Here is a 17,613-nt window from a genome sequence, read left to right on the forward strand (position 1 = left end):
AGCGGGCGATCTAGGTGATCCCTTCTTTAAATTATGCGACGTTCTTTTGAAGGTATATTTCGTGTTCAGCGTTGGTAAAGCGGGTTTGTATCTACCTTGTTATTTCTTGTATTTGTTGGATCTTACCAGCCGCATAATATTACAAATGAAGTCATTTTATTTGCCTTCGAATATCGAATGAACTCTTTCATTACTATATATGTCATGTATTCGATGCAACCACAGTGTTGACGAGCAGGATACAGCCCACTTCAGTGTCCACAAAATTGGTGAACGCTTTCGATAGCAATAAATAATAATACGGTAAGGCTGGAGGCGAAAAGTTATCCACCAGAAAAAATCGGCGAAAGGTCACAAAAAACATATATTCACAAAAAGAAACTCTTATTGGGTGGGAATAAAGTACGGCGAGCACTGCGAAAATAAAGCCGATGACTTTATCGAACGCATTCGGAGACGCGCTTTGAATATAAAGCCAATAATAATTTAAGACGTTTGTGCGAGTGCGGCTAACTATTAACCCTCTAATGCTCAACGTACCGTACATGCTACTCTGAGTTTGACGCTTCAAGATAAGCTTAACGCAAAATCCATAGTTGCATTTTTTATATGCTGGAGTGAAGTTCGCGTTAAACATTGCCGGAAGTTCAATAAAGTTGTATCCATCCACCCATGGAGTGAAGTTTCAGCTACCTGTGTAGCATGGCTACACATGTAGCTGTAGGTAGCTACACAGGTAGTGCCGTGCTACCTATGTAGCCATGCTACACGGGTAGCATGGCTACAGTAGGCTACAGTACACAGGTTTCAGCTACCTGTGGACAGTTCTGCAAACCATTAACTAATTGCATTGTTTTTGTACAAATGTACTCTCCCTGGCCAGAAATAAAGGGCAACAACTTGTTACAATTTTCGTTGGTGTGGAACACGTGTTTGGGCTTTACAGGGTTAATAGGGAAGCCGCTGTGTGCCAATTCCACTTTGCCGGTGCCACCAACGCTCCAGCTGCAATGATTGCTGAAGCGTTGCCGGGTGAGCGGACACCTTAATGGCGGAGGGAAAAGTTCATATACGTGCTCTTAATTATGCGGTAGAGCGTTAATTTCCTTTGACAATGGACAGAAATGTGGCTCACGAGTGTCCGCTGTATCTGGCTTTGCCTCTTGGTCTCGTCCCGTCGTCTGTCCCGTCTAGTTGGGGCTGTCCGCGCTGTTGAAAGCACAGCGAACCAGCCACCTTCGTGCTATGGCGTATTGTGATGCATAGCTGTCGGCAACACTGTGCGTAGCGTCTTCTCGTCGCGGCACCCTCTGTGGGCGTCCTCGCCGCCGGTCCGCCGCGAGCCCCAGCGAGACGTGTTCTTCCTGAAGACGCACAAGACCGCCGGCTCGTCGGTGCTCAACCTGCTTCTGCGGAGAGCCGAAAGCGAGGGCCTCAACCTGGCGCTTCCCAGGGAGGTGGAAAAACACATGATGGGCTACCCGCAGACCTTCTCGCCGCAAAAGCACTTGCTCAACTACTCGCAGTGCGGGCTGCGGCCGAACCTCATGGCGCTGCACATGCGCTACAACGAGACCGGAGTCAAGGAGGTGCGTATGTACGTACTGTCGAGCTCAGTATGAGTTGCAAGACGAGAATACGTTTTTTTTTTTCTTAGAGCTCAGCTCTTCCGCGTCAGTTCCTGCGGCGAGTGTCGGCGTCCCTCGTAACTGAGCGAACGAGCACAGCGAAGGACAAAGGACGGCGAGAGTTGAGAGAGCGCGAGGAGGAGGGTATGGCGAAAGCGTGAGAAAGAAAAGAGTAGTGCCGCGCTAGACGGGCTCTGCGGCGACGATGGCTACGAGATGGCGCCAGAGTAGCGTGCGTCGTCACTTTACCGGTGATGCCACCGATCCCGTATATGGAAACAAAGCGCTGCATGAGCAGAGGTCTGTCTGCGGCAGATGCCTTATCGCCGGTCAATTTTTCGGGAGTTCTCAAAACTGTGAAGTCGGGGCTCCGGTATATGCCACTGTCCGAATTTTCACCAGATGCATTTGAAACGCTTCGCTATAGCCGTGCTTAGCACTCTTATAGTCTCCGTTATATCCGACGCTTGTTTGTGTTCGCCGCGTCGTCCCTGACGCAAGCGTTCGGATGCGTGCTGCGACAGCTTGATTAGTCTGCGAGCAGTAGCGCTGAAACGCTAGCGGTATACGCTTGTTCCGTCCGACGCAGCCTTCGTTCCTGGCAGTTTTGGAACTCCGCTTGATGTAATGACATGTTATTTTTCGGCGACATTTCTTTTATTGCGCTAACTAAACCGCATAGAAAGAATACTGACTAGCCTCGTAGCCCCGTAAATAATTTGGTATAGCAGATTTTCAGCACCTCATTTCGGTTTTGCTTTTTGCGACGTGCCGTCACATGGCGCAGTAAGTGGTCACGTGGGAGTGCGGCATCGCGATGTTTTGACACTCGTCCCGATTCACTCGGTTACAGTGAACCAGAAGGCTCTATAACTCTGTCGTCAGCTACATTATAAAATAATTTACACCCTTAAATGGTAATAAGGGTGTAAATCCGTCTATAACTCGCACTCTTAGCTCATAAGGGTGTAAAAGTGTAAGGGTGTAAATTGCTTTACAGTGTAGCTGCTACATCGGTCCTCAACGAATTGGTGTTCTGAGGCTTGTCAGTACATCTAGGGTTCAGAGGTCTAGGACCTTAATTTAACGTAAAAAACAGGAGTCGAAAAGTATCACGTGCGTACTGCTTTGACAACTCCTCTGCAAAAAAATTAAATACAAAATAAGACACATAGACGGAAACACTCTTCGCATAAAACTGCAAGAAGCTGGAAGGACTTGCGATTTCTCCCTTGCACGCAATGCCAAATTTACATTAAAATATCAGACTTAATACTGAAGGGGTTAATTGTACGTCGACCCTACTTTTCGACACATGAAAAGTCGACCCGTCAAAGGACTGGTATTTCAGTTTCCAAGAGACAGAAACGTGTTTCTCGGAAAGTTCAATTTGTAACTGAAATCTAGCACGTTTATAGGTCATGTATGTACACTGCTTTGTCTACTTATTGATAGCGTTGATATTGGAAACTTTAACTGCTTGAATATGCTGCCTGGCGTCAGGCGGATGATCTCGAAAAAGGGAACAGCCACCTGCGATTCCATTTGAGCGCGTGAGTGTTTTATCTTTGATATTTCACTTCTTTAATATAAAGTGAACGTATACGCGACATTTGGTATATGTCACGGGCAAAAGCTGCCTCCAGATGTATAAGAGATGCGCCGTGCCATGCGCGGGAATCAAGCCACGGATGTTCCAGTGAGCGGCCATACACCCCTCTCACACGCGCTCTTTCAAATACGATTGAAACCAAACACTAGTGAAATGCGCAAGGCTAATTGGTTGTACTCCGGCCTCCGTGTACTCCGGCGGATGCTGCGTATGGCGGGCGAGCCCCTATCTCGAAAGCGATAGCGATGCGGGCAGTCTAGGCGCACCGAGGGCCGATAGCGTCGTGTGCTCTACGGCACCCATACGAATGCGCGTCAGCCGCGTTCATGAAAAAACGTCACTGTAACGTTTTTTTTTTCCCTACTACGACGTGTCTCGTAACAGGATGGTAGTTTTGGCATGTAAAACTTCAGAAATTATTTGACACATCATCATACATCAAAACGTGGGCCAAGTCTAAAGATATTGCCCTTAAAAAAAAAATTGTCGTCCGATCTGCTTCTTCTACTTCCCTCACGTGAAGGCTGAAGAGATAAGTGACTCCGCCCGATTGTCACCCCCAACTTGCCTACGAAGACATTGTCCTTGATTTCGGAGGCTGAATAACACTCCAACTTTTCTTTTTATTGCCTTCGGTTTGAACGAAGGTTGAAAGTGTGCGGGTGACGCGGGTACTAGAACGCATCACGGAGGTAAAATAATTTCCTGGTGCAAGCACTGTCTGCTCAGGGTCTCCTTGGTCTGCTGCGGCGCTAAGTAGCCTCCATGTACACACGCGCTCATAGAGAGTTTTAGTTTAGGGGACGCAAGCGGCTTGCATACGCAAGAACTAGGGGCCACTGCAATGCGCATGCGCAGAACCACCTGCGCGTGCGCAGTACCGTTGCCCCTAGTTCTTGCGTACGCAAGCCGTTTGCGTCCCCTAAACTAAAACTCTCGAATAACAAGGCTAGGCATGCGTACGAAGGCTGCAAGTGTTGCGTGGTATCGTGGTGCCATCTGGCATCGACTCAGCGAACCTCCGCTGCTGGCGCTGAGATTTGGGTGCACACCGTTGCGCGTTTTTACCGCCCCTTTTTAGCGTGCTTAGAGATATGACACACAAGACGCTTCAGACAAATGTCTTTGCTTTGCGAACGAGTGCCACTGCCAGTTCAAACATAACTCGCTATCAAACCTAAACGAGACAGTGCAATTACTCTTTGGTTCGTCTGTTCCATTCGCGCTATCTGCCATTACCAACCTGCCCAATTTTATTGCACTAGACATTATACGGATACTCCCACCGCCGTCGCCGTGCTGTCACGCCACTGACGGAGCTTGCGCGACCTGCGAGCGGTAGTTTTTAACGTATCCATATGCGCGAGACATTTAACGTGTTTGTTAATGGAGGGAGTGGGGTTGAGGTGAGGAAGAGACAGGTTTCTGCATCCCTAATTGGAGCCTGCAAAGACGACGAAGCCAAGCGGACGCACCGTCACGCTCATGTGCATAGTCCGAGCCGAACGGACACTATGCAGGTTCCCGTATATTTCGCTTAACGTGTTCGAGTATAGATTTTGCGCTTACCGCAGCACTGTCCTTGCTGAAATTTCGCAGAAGGATCGCATTTTCGCGTCCACATCGTTCAGCTTAACACATGTCACAGTTAATTGCCTGCTTTCTAAGAAAAAAAAAAGTGCAAGTTTGCCTTCGCTTACGGGGATGCAAGCTGCTGCCGCGACGACGGAAGCATAAACTTATGTCGCTTGTATCGCCGCTTGCAGGCAGCTGCAGAAAGCAGCCTTTCAGGGAGGGCTGCCGCGTGTCCCAGCTTATGTTATTATTTTCTTTTTTTGCAGTGGCTGCGCTTTCATTTATAAATAGTTCGGTGCCTTTTTGACCGCACTTGTAGGAAACTGTCCTTTATATAGGCTCAGTACTGAATAAAAAAAGAACTCTTTAATCTTTCGAAACAAACAAGCTGTGGTATACGACTGCTGATGCGTTGTTTTTAGATCCGAAGAGCTCGAGCGCAACGCGAGACATCGCTGTTTACCGCTACGAATGCTGCGCCCTACAAGAGTGAACTCACAATTTCTTTTTCAGAATTCTGTATCCTTCACTTACGCAAAGCTTAATTTAATTTCCGCATAGCTCTCTCAATGAATCATTTCCCGACGAAGCTATATTTCATCCTCCGCAGGTGATGCCCCCGGGCACTGTGTACGTGACGATAATGCGACGTCCAACCGACTTGTTCGCGTCGCTCTTCTACTACTTCATGTTTGACAACATTTACGACGCCAACCTGACCGACTTCCTCAGGGAGCCCTTCTTCGTACAGGTTAGCAAAACAAGCACTCGGAAGTTTCATAGCGATACGTATGCAGCAAATTAAAGGGAAGTAATAACATTGTTTGTATACGTAATATCCGCTTTCGCGATGTCGTCTGCTCGTTGCCATTCTTCGAGACGATCCAGAAGGACTATGGCTCGCCGCAGACGGTCCGAAACGCCCGTCTGCACGAATCTCTGGGCTTCAACCAGATGGCTTTCGATCTTGGCATCGACGGCGACGACTTGGCGGGCCGCGGCAGCGACGACGAGGTGTCCCGGTTCGTGCAGTCCGTGGACCGAGACTTCCACCTCGTCATGATCGCCGAGCGTTTCACCGAGTCGGTGGTGCTGCTGCGCGAGCTGCTCGGTTGGCAACTGGACGACATGGTCGCATTCAAGCACAACGTGCGCGTTCACCGCTATCCGCCACCTGCGGAGGACGCAGTCAGGTGAGGCGAGAATGCAGTATACACAGAGTGAAACTCCTGGATCTCACAAAGTTATGGTGACGACTGCCGCCTGCACCTCGTGGCTTGTGCCAAAAGAAGATTACCATTGAGCGCTTCCGATGGCACCGCGGAAGACCGGTTTGTTCGCGGCGTCTCTTTCAAAGCCGTTCGCTCCTAACTTTCCTTTCGCGTGAGCAAGCGGAGAGAATAGCACGACAACTCAGAAAATGCGGTTCGCCTCGTGCCGGTCTATGTATACCTTTGCAATTGTGTAGGTTATGTATATGCACGTTTGCTGATTGGTTAGGCGCGGCGCACGTGGCCCGCTAACGCTCTCCTTTTCCGCCTTCACTCCTCCTCGTTTCTCCTCTTTTACGCTCCCCCCCCTCGTCCGTGGCGCCGCCTACAACGCTCGAGCGTAGCAACGGCGCCAACATGCGCTCCTCGCCACTCCGTAGACGCTTCTCGAGCAAAAATGGCGCTGAAGCACGGCGCAAGGGTCCACGTGATGCTGTTAGGCGAATACGCGGCGTCGGCCTCGGCCAGAGCGCGCGAAGAGGAGGCGGCATTCTTCAAAGCGTGCCGTTACTTCACGAAGTTTAAGGGTCTTTAACAACAGGGTCGCGCTGAAGTTAATGTCCAATAGCGGACCTCGGCGGCAAAAATCAAAGCCCTTGGCTACTTTTTGAAGCTACAGGGTTAGTAGCTACTATAGAGTTAGTATACTAACTCTAGCGGAAAAGCTGAGCGAGAAAAGCGACAACTGCAAAGCGCCGCCATGTTGCTACGACTCAAAATGTTTAAAATATTATGCGAAAGAATTGACACGTAGCGCGTACGTGTATGGACAACGTGTAAAGTTAATTCCGCATATTTTTCAGAAAGATTGGATGACCATTTAGAAAATGTTGATGTAAAAATTTGCTGTGAGTTAAAGAATGCGTTTGCAGGCGCCTGAACTAGACGGCACCACCGTACCGAGGGAGGCTCGCGAGATCGCGCTGATTGCGCGTCGCGTCTGGCTCGCATCTCGTCGTCTGCGCCTGCGCGCCGTTCACAGAGTAGCAACATGGCGGCGCCATTGCGGTTGCCGATCTCATGCGTGGGCGCTATGGGGAGCTTTTCCTTTAGAGTTGATTATATTAACTCTGTAATCCAGGGGCTTTAGTGCACAGCGATCAACCGTTTTATTGGATTTCACCTGTATTCGAAAATTTTGTACACAACGAAAAATAAAGGAACTCCTTACTATTAGCACAGGTTTGGTAAGCCAGATAAAAACTCCAATACGAAATTCGGGTGGCGACGCCGCCTCAAAGTTCCCGCACCAGCTCACCGTGACGTCACAGATTTTGACGGCGTCTGCTAGGTCGTAGTATAATAGTTTATCGGTAAAAATAAAACTACACTGCTTCCTAACAGAGCCACAGGTTGAAGATGGCAAGTTTCGAGAACGTTTACTGAGCCAACGTGGCTCCAGACGCGTCGTGGTTGCTTAGTGGCTGTGGTATCCGGCTGCTGAGCACGAGGTCGCGGGATCGAATCCTGGCCACTGCGGCCGCATTTCGATGTGGGCGAAATCCGAAAACAGCCGTGTACTTAGATTTAGGTTGATTTATGTGCACGTTAAAGAACCCCAGGTGGTCGACATTTCCGGAGTCCTCCACTACGGCGTGCCTCATTATAAGAAAGTGGTTTTGGCACGTAAAATCCCGTAATTAACGTGGCCCAAATAAAAAAAAAAAGGTATTTTGAAATCCGTGACATCACACTGACATCCCGGCGCTGGAGTTTGGGTGGAAAATTTAAAAAATATGGAACTTAGGCCTCCGTTGTCTCTTGTAATAGTCATTGTGAAATCAGCGAAAATAGTTTTTAAATACTATTTTGTCACTCTGAACTGATTTAATATTTATTTTTACTGCGCCCCTTTTTTAACAGTCAAAGCCCAACACGTAATTTTTGTTAGGCTGTTTGACATCTGAAAATTCTGAATGAGGCGCGAGAAACCTAATGCGAACCCCTCTAGTAGTCTCAGGCAAGAGACGCGAAAACTATGTAAACGCACGGATAGACCGACACACACAAAGTGGCCTCAGTGTATGTGCACTTTGTGTGTGTCGGTCTCTCTGTCGTACCTGCCAACTCTCCGGAATTTTTTTCGTAATGTTTAGGAATTGTGGTTCGGTTTATGATTTTACGAAAGTTGCATAAAGTATTCCGAAAGATAGATTGGTTTTCCGAATATGTTATAGATCTGTTGAAAGATGGAGCGGCACATAATTGCAACAAATTACACGCAAAGAAAACAAGAAAAATAAATGCTGCGATTGTATACCTGCACCACTCTTTTGTAAGCGCGAGACACCGTATACGAGAGGGGTGCATGGTTCAAGTAAGCTTATTCAGACAAGTTCGTGAAGCAGTCCAAATTGCAAGCAGCGAAGTCGCTGATCAAGTCACTAATCTGGAAACAATGTTGTCTGTCCCTGCTGTTTCAAACTTACTTCTGGTTGTGCGCTGCGTGTTAATTTAAATCGCTAAGAATATGTGTATGTATCCAACAAAATGTGTGCGCTCAGCGCAAACTTATAGGCGTGATATCCCCACCCCTAGGCTTAACTTTTCTTTTTTTTTATCGCCGCAAGATTTTTTACCAAATCGTATGTTCACAGTTGGCAGGTATGCTATCGGTGCATCGTCACCATTTTCTCGACTTTCGCCTGAAGATGCAAAACCAACATGTCCAAATGTCTACCCCATAGTAGCGTTCTTGATACGCTGGAGCGCGTTTTCATTTGTGGATAGTTCAGAAAACCCATTACTACATAATTAATATAGCTAATTATTTTACTCTGGTAACATTTCATAGCACCTTTCATGCGTCGTGGCCAGAAATAAAAGTGAAGTTGCTATAATTTTTCGTTGACGTGGAATAGGCCATCGGTCGTTGTGGGGGTAAAGTTGGGACATGCGGAAACATTGTAGTAAAGTAGAAAACTTGATATTATTGAAAATTTCCGGCGTATTTTTTTCCAAACGGTTATAGAACTGACTAAGGGCGCATACCTCTTGCTGGGAGACTAGGCAGTATTACGAAGTTTCCAACCATAGCCCGACTTTCTGCATTAACTGTTACAGTTTCTAGAACAAATAAATATGGAATCGAATTACGCACCAAATAAACACATGGGCTACTGCAGGTACCGGGAGATACAGGTTAGCTTTGACCCCCTGGGGATTCTTGGTAAAAATAAAACTACACTGCTTTCTAACAGCGCCACAGATTGAAGATGGCAAGTTTTGAGAACGTTTACTGAGCCAACACATACACTTGTGCTCACAAAACACGGTAGACGAGCACTTTTCCGTGTCGCGGCTGGGTATCGAACCCGGAGCCTTGTGTTCGGCAAACACAAGGCTGTAGCCACTGAGCCGCCGACGAATAATTTCTACATATAGGGCATTGGGCCCATCGCTCGCTGTCATAATGCGTCCTAATCACTGCCGAGATTGTTATTTTGGAGGAACTAGAAGTTCTTCAGAAGTTCGGACTAGACCCGTTTGAGCGCTGCCTAATACGCGCGTTCCCTTCTCGTGCAATGATATTCGACACGCTCACACTGTCGCATCACCACTGTCACTACCTTGATACTGCACGCACCGGCCCTCGTCAATGCTCACCCCGCATCGCACACGCTGCGTCGCGATGTGCAATGACCTCGTGTAGTGCGTTTTGCAATACAAGTACTTGAATTTGCAACGCAAAAGCGGGTTTCACCGCGCAAACTATCTTAGTGTGGGAAAGCTCACTTAATTGGCATAGTAGACGAAAGGGAAATTACTGAAGTGGGCTTTGCCCCATGAATAATAATATTGCAGTGAAGCCCAGGTTTACACTGTGTTTCGTGTTTTCTTTTTATTTCTTTTTTTAGTTATTGAGTTAGGAATTACGTGGACACTCCAGGCGAATTTCCGCCGTTGTCTTGCTGTACTGGATAAAGTACAAGCGCGATAAGGTCGTGTGCTGTGGGTGCGAGGATAAGCGTGTGAGGGCGAGTCGAGAAGGGTGGTGGCTTGAAGCGCGCCGTCTTCCCTCTTGCCGAATGTTGGAGCTCACGTGATCGAGCTCGCGTAATGAGGTGTCGGGAGGTTCACTCAGCGCGCGGCAACGTGATCAAACGCACGCCTTTTCTTCTAAAGAAAAAAAAGTAATTATTTTACAATAATAATTAATATTTTCTCAACTGTATCCACTTCACTCTTCCTTCGTCACTTTGATGTAGATCAAAACTCCTTCGCCTAATGAACGCTCTGCTTCTTGTTGTTATTGTCTCCAAACATGGCTCGTAGTCTATTTTCTTCACTTGACGTCTTTCTCCACAGTTGGCTACTTCTGTGACTTCTTTTGCAGCACACTTCAATTGTTTGCTGCCGACTTCTTCAGTTCTTGTTCTACTTGTCTATTCTGGCACATGTCCAGTTGCACATACCCAGGGGCCTAACTTCTTGTGTAATCTACAAGATAGCCGCAGCTCCCGCAGTGTAAATAGCGCGAACAATGCGCGCGCGCGCGCGCGCACACACACACACACACACACACACACACACACACAGTGTCGTGTGTCGTTTGCATCCTTTTCTGCATGTGATATGCGTGATTCGTCGTTAACCGCCCGCGCAGGATCCTGGAGAGGGCGAACCGCGTGGACGAGGCGCTGTACCGGCACTTCGCGGCCAAGCTGGACCGCCAGGTCGAGGCGTTCGGCCGCGGCCGCATGGAGGCCGAAGCGGCCACGCTCGAGAGCCGCACCGACTTCTGGTACCGGCGGTGCGTCGGCTCGACCAAGTTTCGCCAGGAGGAGGCTGTGTTCGAGTACGCGATGCGCGCGAACGTCTCGGAGGGCGAGCGCCGCATGTGCCAGCTCCTCACGACGCCCGAGCAGGCGTTCGTGAAGAGGGCTCGCACGCGGCTGTTCGCGCTCTGCCCGCAGGCGTCGCCGGCGACGACGACGACAGTGGCGGCTTCGACCAGGCCGGACCGCGGGCCGAGATGACCGGCAAAACGAAAAACTATCAACTCCAAACAAAAAATACTCACCGCGCATTCTTTCTTTTTGTTTCTTTCCCCTTTATTGACAATTCGCTGTTCGCTTCAATTTCATTACACTCGACTTTTTTTGTATAGAACAATTAGTCCATTTCTCCTTATTCAACAGAAAGCTTTAGCGTGATCCGTGAGCTTTTTTTAGGTTGTACGGATTTACGGATTTTACGGATTTACGGATTTTACGAATTTACGGTTTTATGGATTTAAAAAAAAAGAGCCTGTTACAGATAATACAATCCTAGTCCTTGAGCTGGATTACTCAGAGAGGCGGTCATTACTTGCACGAGAAATCCAAACATTCAATCATCGTAGCCGGTGAGTTTGCAAGGCGTACCCACTTGGAATGAATTTCCAGAATGACGGCAGTTTGGAGATATGCGCCATCAAACTCGCAGTGAAAATGCACGGTTGTTCGCTCTTTCATGCACTGAAGCACGAAAGTAACTGGGACGCCCATGTATTTCGTTCCGCACTTTGGGAAACAGCATTTCGAAACTGATGCCATCCTGGGAATTCATGTGGATACCGTTTTGCAAGTTCACCGGCTACAATTCTTAAATTGCAATATGTGCCGTAAAGTAATAAATGAAGAAGTTAATTAGTGACTCTTTGTTAGTTACTTGAATATGTGTTTCGATTTCTCGTGCTAGTAATGTCCGCCTCTGCGAATAATCCAGCTCAAGAATAAGAATTGTGCTGACACAGGCCAATTTTTAAAAACGTCCATAAAATAAAAAAAAAATCGCAGCCATTCCACTCTGTGTGACCAGTGAAGCTGCTTAGCACACGACACGGAGGTGACGCATAATTTTGAGCAAAGGTACGAACGCATTTATTGTTTTGATGGGTGGTCGTCGTGACGAAAGGTACGCACACTCGTTTGTCTTGATCGGTGGTCATCATTTCACTCGCAACTGCATTCGCATTATGTGATAATGCCAAATCGATGCACGTACGCCGCTGGGTGGTCGGATGGGCCGGATCGGTGTGGCATCGCAAGGGATGTGTCTGCAACACAGAACGCGTAAACCGATCCCTTTTCGGTACCAACACATCCAAGTTCAAATCACCGACAACAGGGGTAGTGTCATAGCAGCTAATTCACGCAAAGTGAGTAGCCATGAACCTTTCGGGACTATGACTCATTGCATTTTTTGCTTGCTTACGGGGGTATGAGCCATTGCTCGCGGGAGTATGAGCCATTGATGATGACAGTTTTCGACATGGTGTTGTGTGTGTTGTATGCGTGATTACATAGAATGGAAGCATTGTTCGCTTCACTTTGCTGAGTGCTTGTAGCCTCTGCCTTACGGGGCTATGAGCCATTGTATTGTTTGCTTGCTATGCGGGAGCATGAATACTTACGGGGGTATGAGCCATTGATGATGATAGTTTTTGTTCACGGAGAACAAAATTGCATGGAACCTTAGACATATACAGCTTCGCTGTAAAAATAATCACCCCGTGCGGCTTGTGGAACGCCGAAATAACAATGGCACAGATGACACCGATCACAGGGGTCGTCATCCAGTGACTTTATGCTCAACTATGGGATGCACGACTTGTTTTATTTCTACTTGACACGGAGAGGACACCCTGTGTAGCACAACGTTCCTAACACGTTGCATTTAACCAGACGCAGAGGCGGTTCCGGGTTTGCCTCAAGGGGGTTGGGGGTTGCAGGGAGTCATCAAAGCATGCAGAAAGAAGGGGCGTGGGGACGGGATAGCCTGCCTACATAGCATTCTTTCCAAGTGGGAGAATTGTTGATGGGAGATCTGGCTTTTTCGTGGTTAGTGTACTGTAGATGAATATAGGTGCGTTGTATAGCCTCTAACTTGGGTAAGTGGCATGCGATATACAGGTTGTCCCACATAATTTGAGCGAAAGTTTTAAAAATGAAGGGCACTCCGGACGCGAGTTGAACCGATTGCGTAATGTTGGCACTGGTCTAGAGTTACTCAGGCAATTTTTTATTTCCCCCCTTAACTGACGGATTAGTTATGTTTAATTAATCAACTTTTTCAAGTATTGGCTGCAGACCCCAAGTGTGATACGCAAAGTTGTAGAGCACCTTGAGAAACCTCTCAATAAATTGTTTCTAACACGATAAATCTCGCGTGGTACTTTTTTCCACGTTCTAAAGAAAGCCCGCAAAATATGAAAAAAAAAAAAAAACGTGACGAGGCGTTTGCGCCCTGTTATTGTGCTGCTCTCAAGCGTGCGATGGATGAACAAGGTCGGCAGCAGCGAGACTGGCTCGCGACAGGGCGTTATGCCTGATGTAGGTGTCCGGGTACGCGGCTCTTATCGCATGACGGTGCAAATGCCTTGTAGCGGGCCAGTCTCGCTGCAGCCGACCTTGTTCATCCATGGTACTCTTGAGAGCAGCACAATAACAGTGCGCAAGCGCCCCATCACGTGGTATTTTTTTTTTCATATTTCGCGGGCTTTCTTTGGAACGCGGAAAAAAGGACCACGCGAGATATATCGTGTCGGAAACAATTTGTTGAGGGGTTTCTCAAGGTTCTCTACAACAACAAATCTACAACGACAAATCTAGGCCTTAAATTTAGCACAGAGAGATCGGGGATTATGATATTTAATGAAGAGACGAGTAGGTACGTGGTGTCTTCAATAGCAAGTCATATCCATAGTAAACGATATAAATATACCTCGGCGTATACATAAACGAAGGAAAGGCTTACTCAAGCACCCACCAAGATAATCTGAAAATAAAAGGGAAGCGGAAGGCAGCAATAATGACACGTAGGACACTTTGGGGCCACAATAAATGTGAAGTGGCGCGCGGGATCTGAAAAGGAGTCGTGATGCCAGCGCTAACCTTCGCAAGTGCCATTCTGTTCCGAAAACCGGATGCATTGTCGCGGTTGGAAGTTAACCAAAGATCGGTGGGCCGGTTGGCTTTGGGAGCCCACTGCAAAATCACTAATGGAGGCAGTGCAAGGGAACATGGGTTGGGCCTCGTTTAAAGTGAGAGAAGTGCAGAGCAAAAAAAAAAAAATAAAGTCTTGAATGAAGACTCAGAAACACCCGCCGTGGTTGCTCAGTGGCTATGGTGTTGGGCTGCTGAGCACGCGGTCGCGGGATCGAATCCCGGCCACGGCGGCCACATTTCGATGGGGGCGAAATGCGAAAACACCCGTGTGCTTAGATTTAGGTGCACGTTAAAGAACCCCAGGTGGTCGAAATTTCCGGAGTCCTCCACTACGGCGTGCCTCATAATCAGAAAGTGGTTTTGGCACGTAAAACCCCATAATTTATTTTACTCAGGAACATGTATCAAAATAAATGGGCGGCTAAAGTGCACAAGTATCTGTACCTAAAAAGCGTGGACACATAATGGAGGAAGAGGCCACAATTAAGGTACCGCGATGGACCCCTTTTATGCGAATTTAACTACAAATATAACTATAATTATGTGATTTTACGTGCCATAACCACTTTCTGATAATGAGGCACGCCGTAGTGGAGGACTCCGGAAATTTCGACCACCTGGGGTCCTTTAACGTGCAACTAAATCCAAGTACGCGTGTGTTTTCGCCTTTCGTCCCCATCGAAATGCGGCCGCCGTGGCCGGGATTCGATCCCGCGACCCCGTGCTCATCAGTCCAATGCCATAGCCACTGAGCAACCACGGAGCGTACAAATATAACTATAAAATATATATATATATATATATGGATGTAACGTAAGTTAACTGGCCGAAGTTCACACCCTGCCCAGGCTTTGAAGTTCGAAGGCGTTTCACGGAGGCCCGACATCGCAGATTTCTATTTCGCGTTCTATACGAGTCGTCGGTTACCGCCGAGATTTGAATGGCACGGAGTCAACGGCTGCGCTTCGAAACCGGTGCGGGCGATCGAAAAACGCTTCTAAATGCGTGCGCCTTGGCCTAGGGCGATGGAAAACGAAGCAGCTGCGCCACTTGGATACGCGCGATGCCCTTTTCGCAGCACGTTTCTACTGTGAGCCGGACGGGCATGGAACTTGGGGCAAAATCAAAACCGCAGTCTGGTTCCCAGTGCGGCCCCGATTGAATGTCAGATTTAACGTAGGTGCACACATAAGCAAGAGCTGGATTTCCAGAACAGGAAAATTAGTCGAAGGGTTCTGTATTTCTCTTAAACAATTTCGTAAGAAAATATGCGTATGAAGAAAAAAGAAAGATACTTGCAAATAGGCGCGAAAACCGGCCTTTCCAAGGCCAAGAAGTGATGAATTGCACAAGTGTGCCAATTATATATAGCCTGTGCCAAGCGTACCGCACGCATAACCGAGACGGTAATTGCGTGCAACCTAACTCTCAACTAGAGCTTATAACTCTTGCCTCCCGTCGCCTAATTTCTCGCCTATCAAAAATTTTTTTTTTGTTTTCTGGACGGCGAAGCTGTTGACCTCTACCAACCGGTGATTCTTTCGCGGCGGTCCACAGAAAACTAGGCTTTCTAGAAATCGACGATTTAGCGCGAGAAACACATGTACCGCACGCGCACACGGGCGGCATGGTGTCACCATGCGTGACGGATCTCGGCGAGAGTCTCCGAACAATGGGCTGGCGCTGGGGTTCCCTCGTAAAAGCGAGTGGCGTTAGTGCATCTGAATACGTACGTCTCGGTTTACGTATAAAACCACACATCGTATGTGACGTATGCGCACGGTTCAGTCAGAATACGAGCAATAATGGTAGGCCACGCAAAGTAAGAGCTCCCGAGGAGCAACGGGAATACGATAAGCGGATGGGAACAGCTTCGCTGGCAATCCACCCTCATAGAGTGGATAGGGCCTTCAAAAAAAATTTTTTTTCCCGTTCGATATCCTGTGACAGCAAGCCGATTCAATCAGCGCATTGCACTCGGCGCGCAGGGCATCTGAACGCAGTGATCCCACCACAAGCCCGCACCACTACGTTCCTGCACTCTTGTTCGAATAGCTCGAGACTAGAATGTCCTTCCGTGACAGCCTGTACTCATGAGCGATCGTGCGCGCTTTAAGTCTGCCATCGAGTGCTCCGCCTCATCTTTGTGACGTCATCATAACTCCCGACCGTTCTATGCCCACCCCTCACGTAATGCACCATTGGGACCCTCGAGAAATGTATATACACGGTGTCCCGCATAAGTTGAGCCAATAACTTAACTATGAAAGGCTTGTCGGAAGCGCACTGAACCAAACGCATACTATTCGCAGTAGCCTACATCAACTCAGACAATTTTTTGTTTTCCCCATGACTCACTAATTGGTTAAGTTTAATTACCCAACTTTTTAATTATTGGCTGAGGACCTTGACGTATGATATGCAGAGCACCTTCAGAAACCACCGATCGATTTGTTTCCTGTACGATACGTCTCACGTAGTCCTTTTTTCCGGGTTGCAAAGAAGGCCAGCGAAATATGAAAAAGAAAGCCACGTGACGGAGCGTTTGCGCCGTGGCATCGTGCTGCTCTCAAGAGTGCGTCCGGTGAACAAGGTCGGCTGCATCGTGACTGGTGGCGAGGAAGCGGCAGGGTGTTCATCTCATCAGCAGCGCTTGGCCAGCAGCATGCATTTTCGCCGTCATACGACGGGAGCCATGGCCTCAGAGATTTACCCCCGCGCGCCGCTGTGGATCTCGGAGGCCATGCGGGAGCTGACCTTGTTCACAGAACGCACGCTTGAGGGCAGCACGATACCACTGCGCAAACACTCCGTCACGTGGCTTTTCATATTACGCGGGCCTTCTTTGCAATCCGGAAAAAGGGCTACGTTATACTATGGTGGCCACTAGCCACCATAGTTATACGCACCGTCAAGGAAACAACTCGACCGGCGACTTATGAAGGTACTCTACAAATCTGCGTATCATACTTTGGGTCCTCAGCAAATTAAAAAAATAGGTAATTAAACGTCATTAGCGAGTTATGGGGAAAAAAATCCGAGTTACTATAGGCTATTGCGAATAGTAAGCGTTCGCTTCAATTCGCTTCCGAGGCGCCTTTAATTTTTAATTCTTCGCTCAAGTTAACTTTGACACCCTGTATATATAAAAATATTACCTGGTTATGTGCACACTGTTCACACCTTGAAGATTATTATTACACAAAGAAATGAGCGCGCGAGTATACTTCGTTATTTCATGCTCTCACATTCTCAGACACGACACACCTCCAGTATTTGATGACCCAGCAGCACCTTTAGAGAACAATCAGCTTGTCCAGGGTATCAGAAAACCTTGTACTCTAATTCAGCTTCACGATAATATCACTCTGGCCTTAAGCCTTTCCATCCAGTCACGTCTTCATCATTTGTGCGTGCAACTTTTTGCCAGTTCTGTCCCAAAGTGCTAAGAAACCTACATAGTGCAGCTGGTAAATTCAACCCCCTGTATACACAATGCGTCTGTTTCAGTTTTTTTTATGTGCTTTGAGCCTACGAGTCTTATTGTCGAGAAAAATCAATATTTTAATTATCTCGTAACTACGAGTACCAACTAG

The 17,613-nt window shown here is 47.8% G+C and overlaps 2 protein-coding genes across 2 annotated transcripts in view; one reads left to right on the forward strand and one right to left on the reverse strand.

The window, feature by feature from the left end:
- LOC126527186 (phospholipid phosphatase homolog 1.2 homolog) overlaps nucleotides 1-1,317 on the reverse strand; it is an 81,321-nt gene extending 80,004 nt beyond the window's left edge. The window contains exon 1 of the mRNA XM_055068603.2: nucleotides 1,136-1,317. The gene's annotated coding sequence lies outside the window, so the exon portion shown is untranslated. The remainder of the gene's footprint in view (nucleotides 1-1,135) is intronic.
- LOC126527183 (galactose-3-O-sulfotransferase 3-like) lies at nucleotides 1,011-11,153 on the forward strand. Its single transcript, XM_055068764.2, has 5 exons — nucleotides 1,011-1,032; nucleotides 1,267-1,589; nucleotides 5,426-5,566; nucleotides 5,725-6,008; nucleotides 10,693-11,153. The coding sequence occupies exons 1-5, from the start codon at nucleotides 1,011-1,013 to the stop codon at nucleotides 11,063-11,065; spliced, it is 1,143 nt and encodes a 380-aa protein (XP_054924739.1). The 3' UTR covers nucleotides 11,066-11,153.
- The last annotated feature ends 6,460 nt before the right edge of the window (nucleotides 11,154-17,613 follow it).

The sequence above is a fragment of the Dermacentor andersoni genome, chromosome 9, assembly GCF_023375885.2.
Source record: "Dermacentor andersoni chromosome 9, qqDerAnde1_hic_scaffold, whole genome shotgun sequence".
Classification (NCBI taxonomy): Eukaryota; Metazoa; Arthropoda; class Arachnida; order Ixodida; family Ixodidae; genus Dermacentor; species Dermacentor andersoni.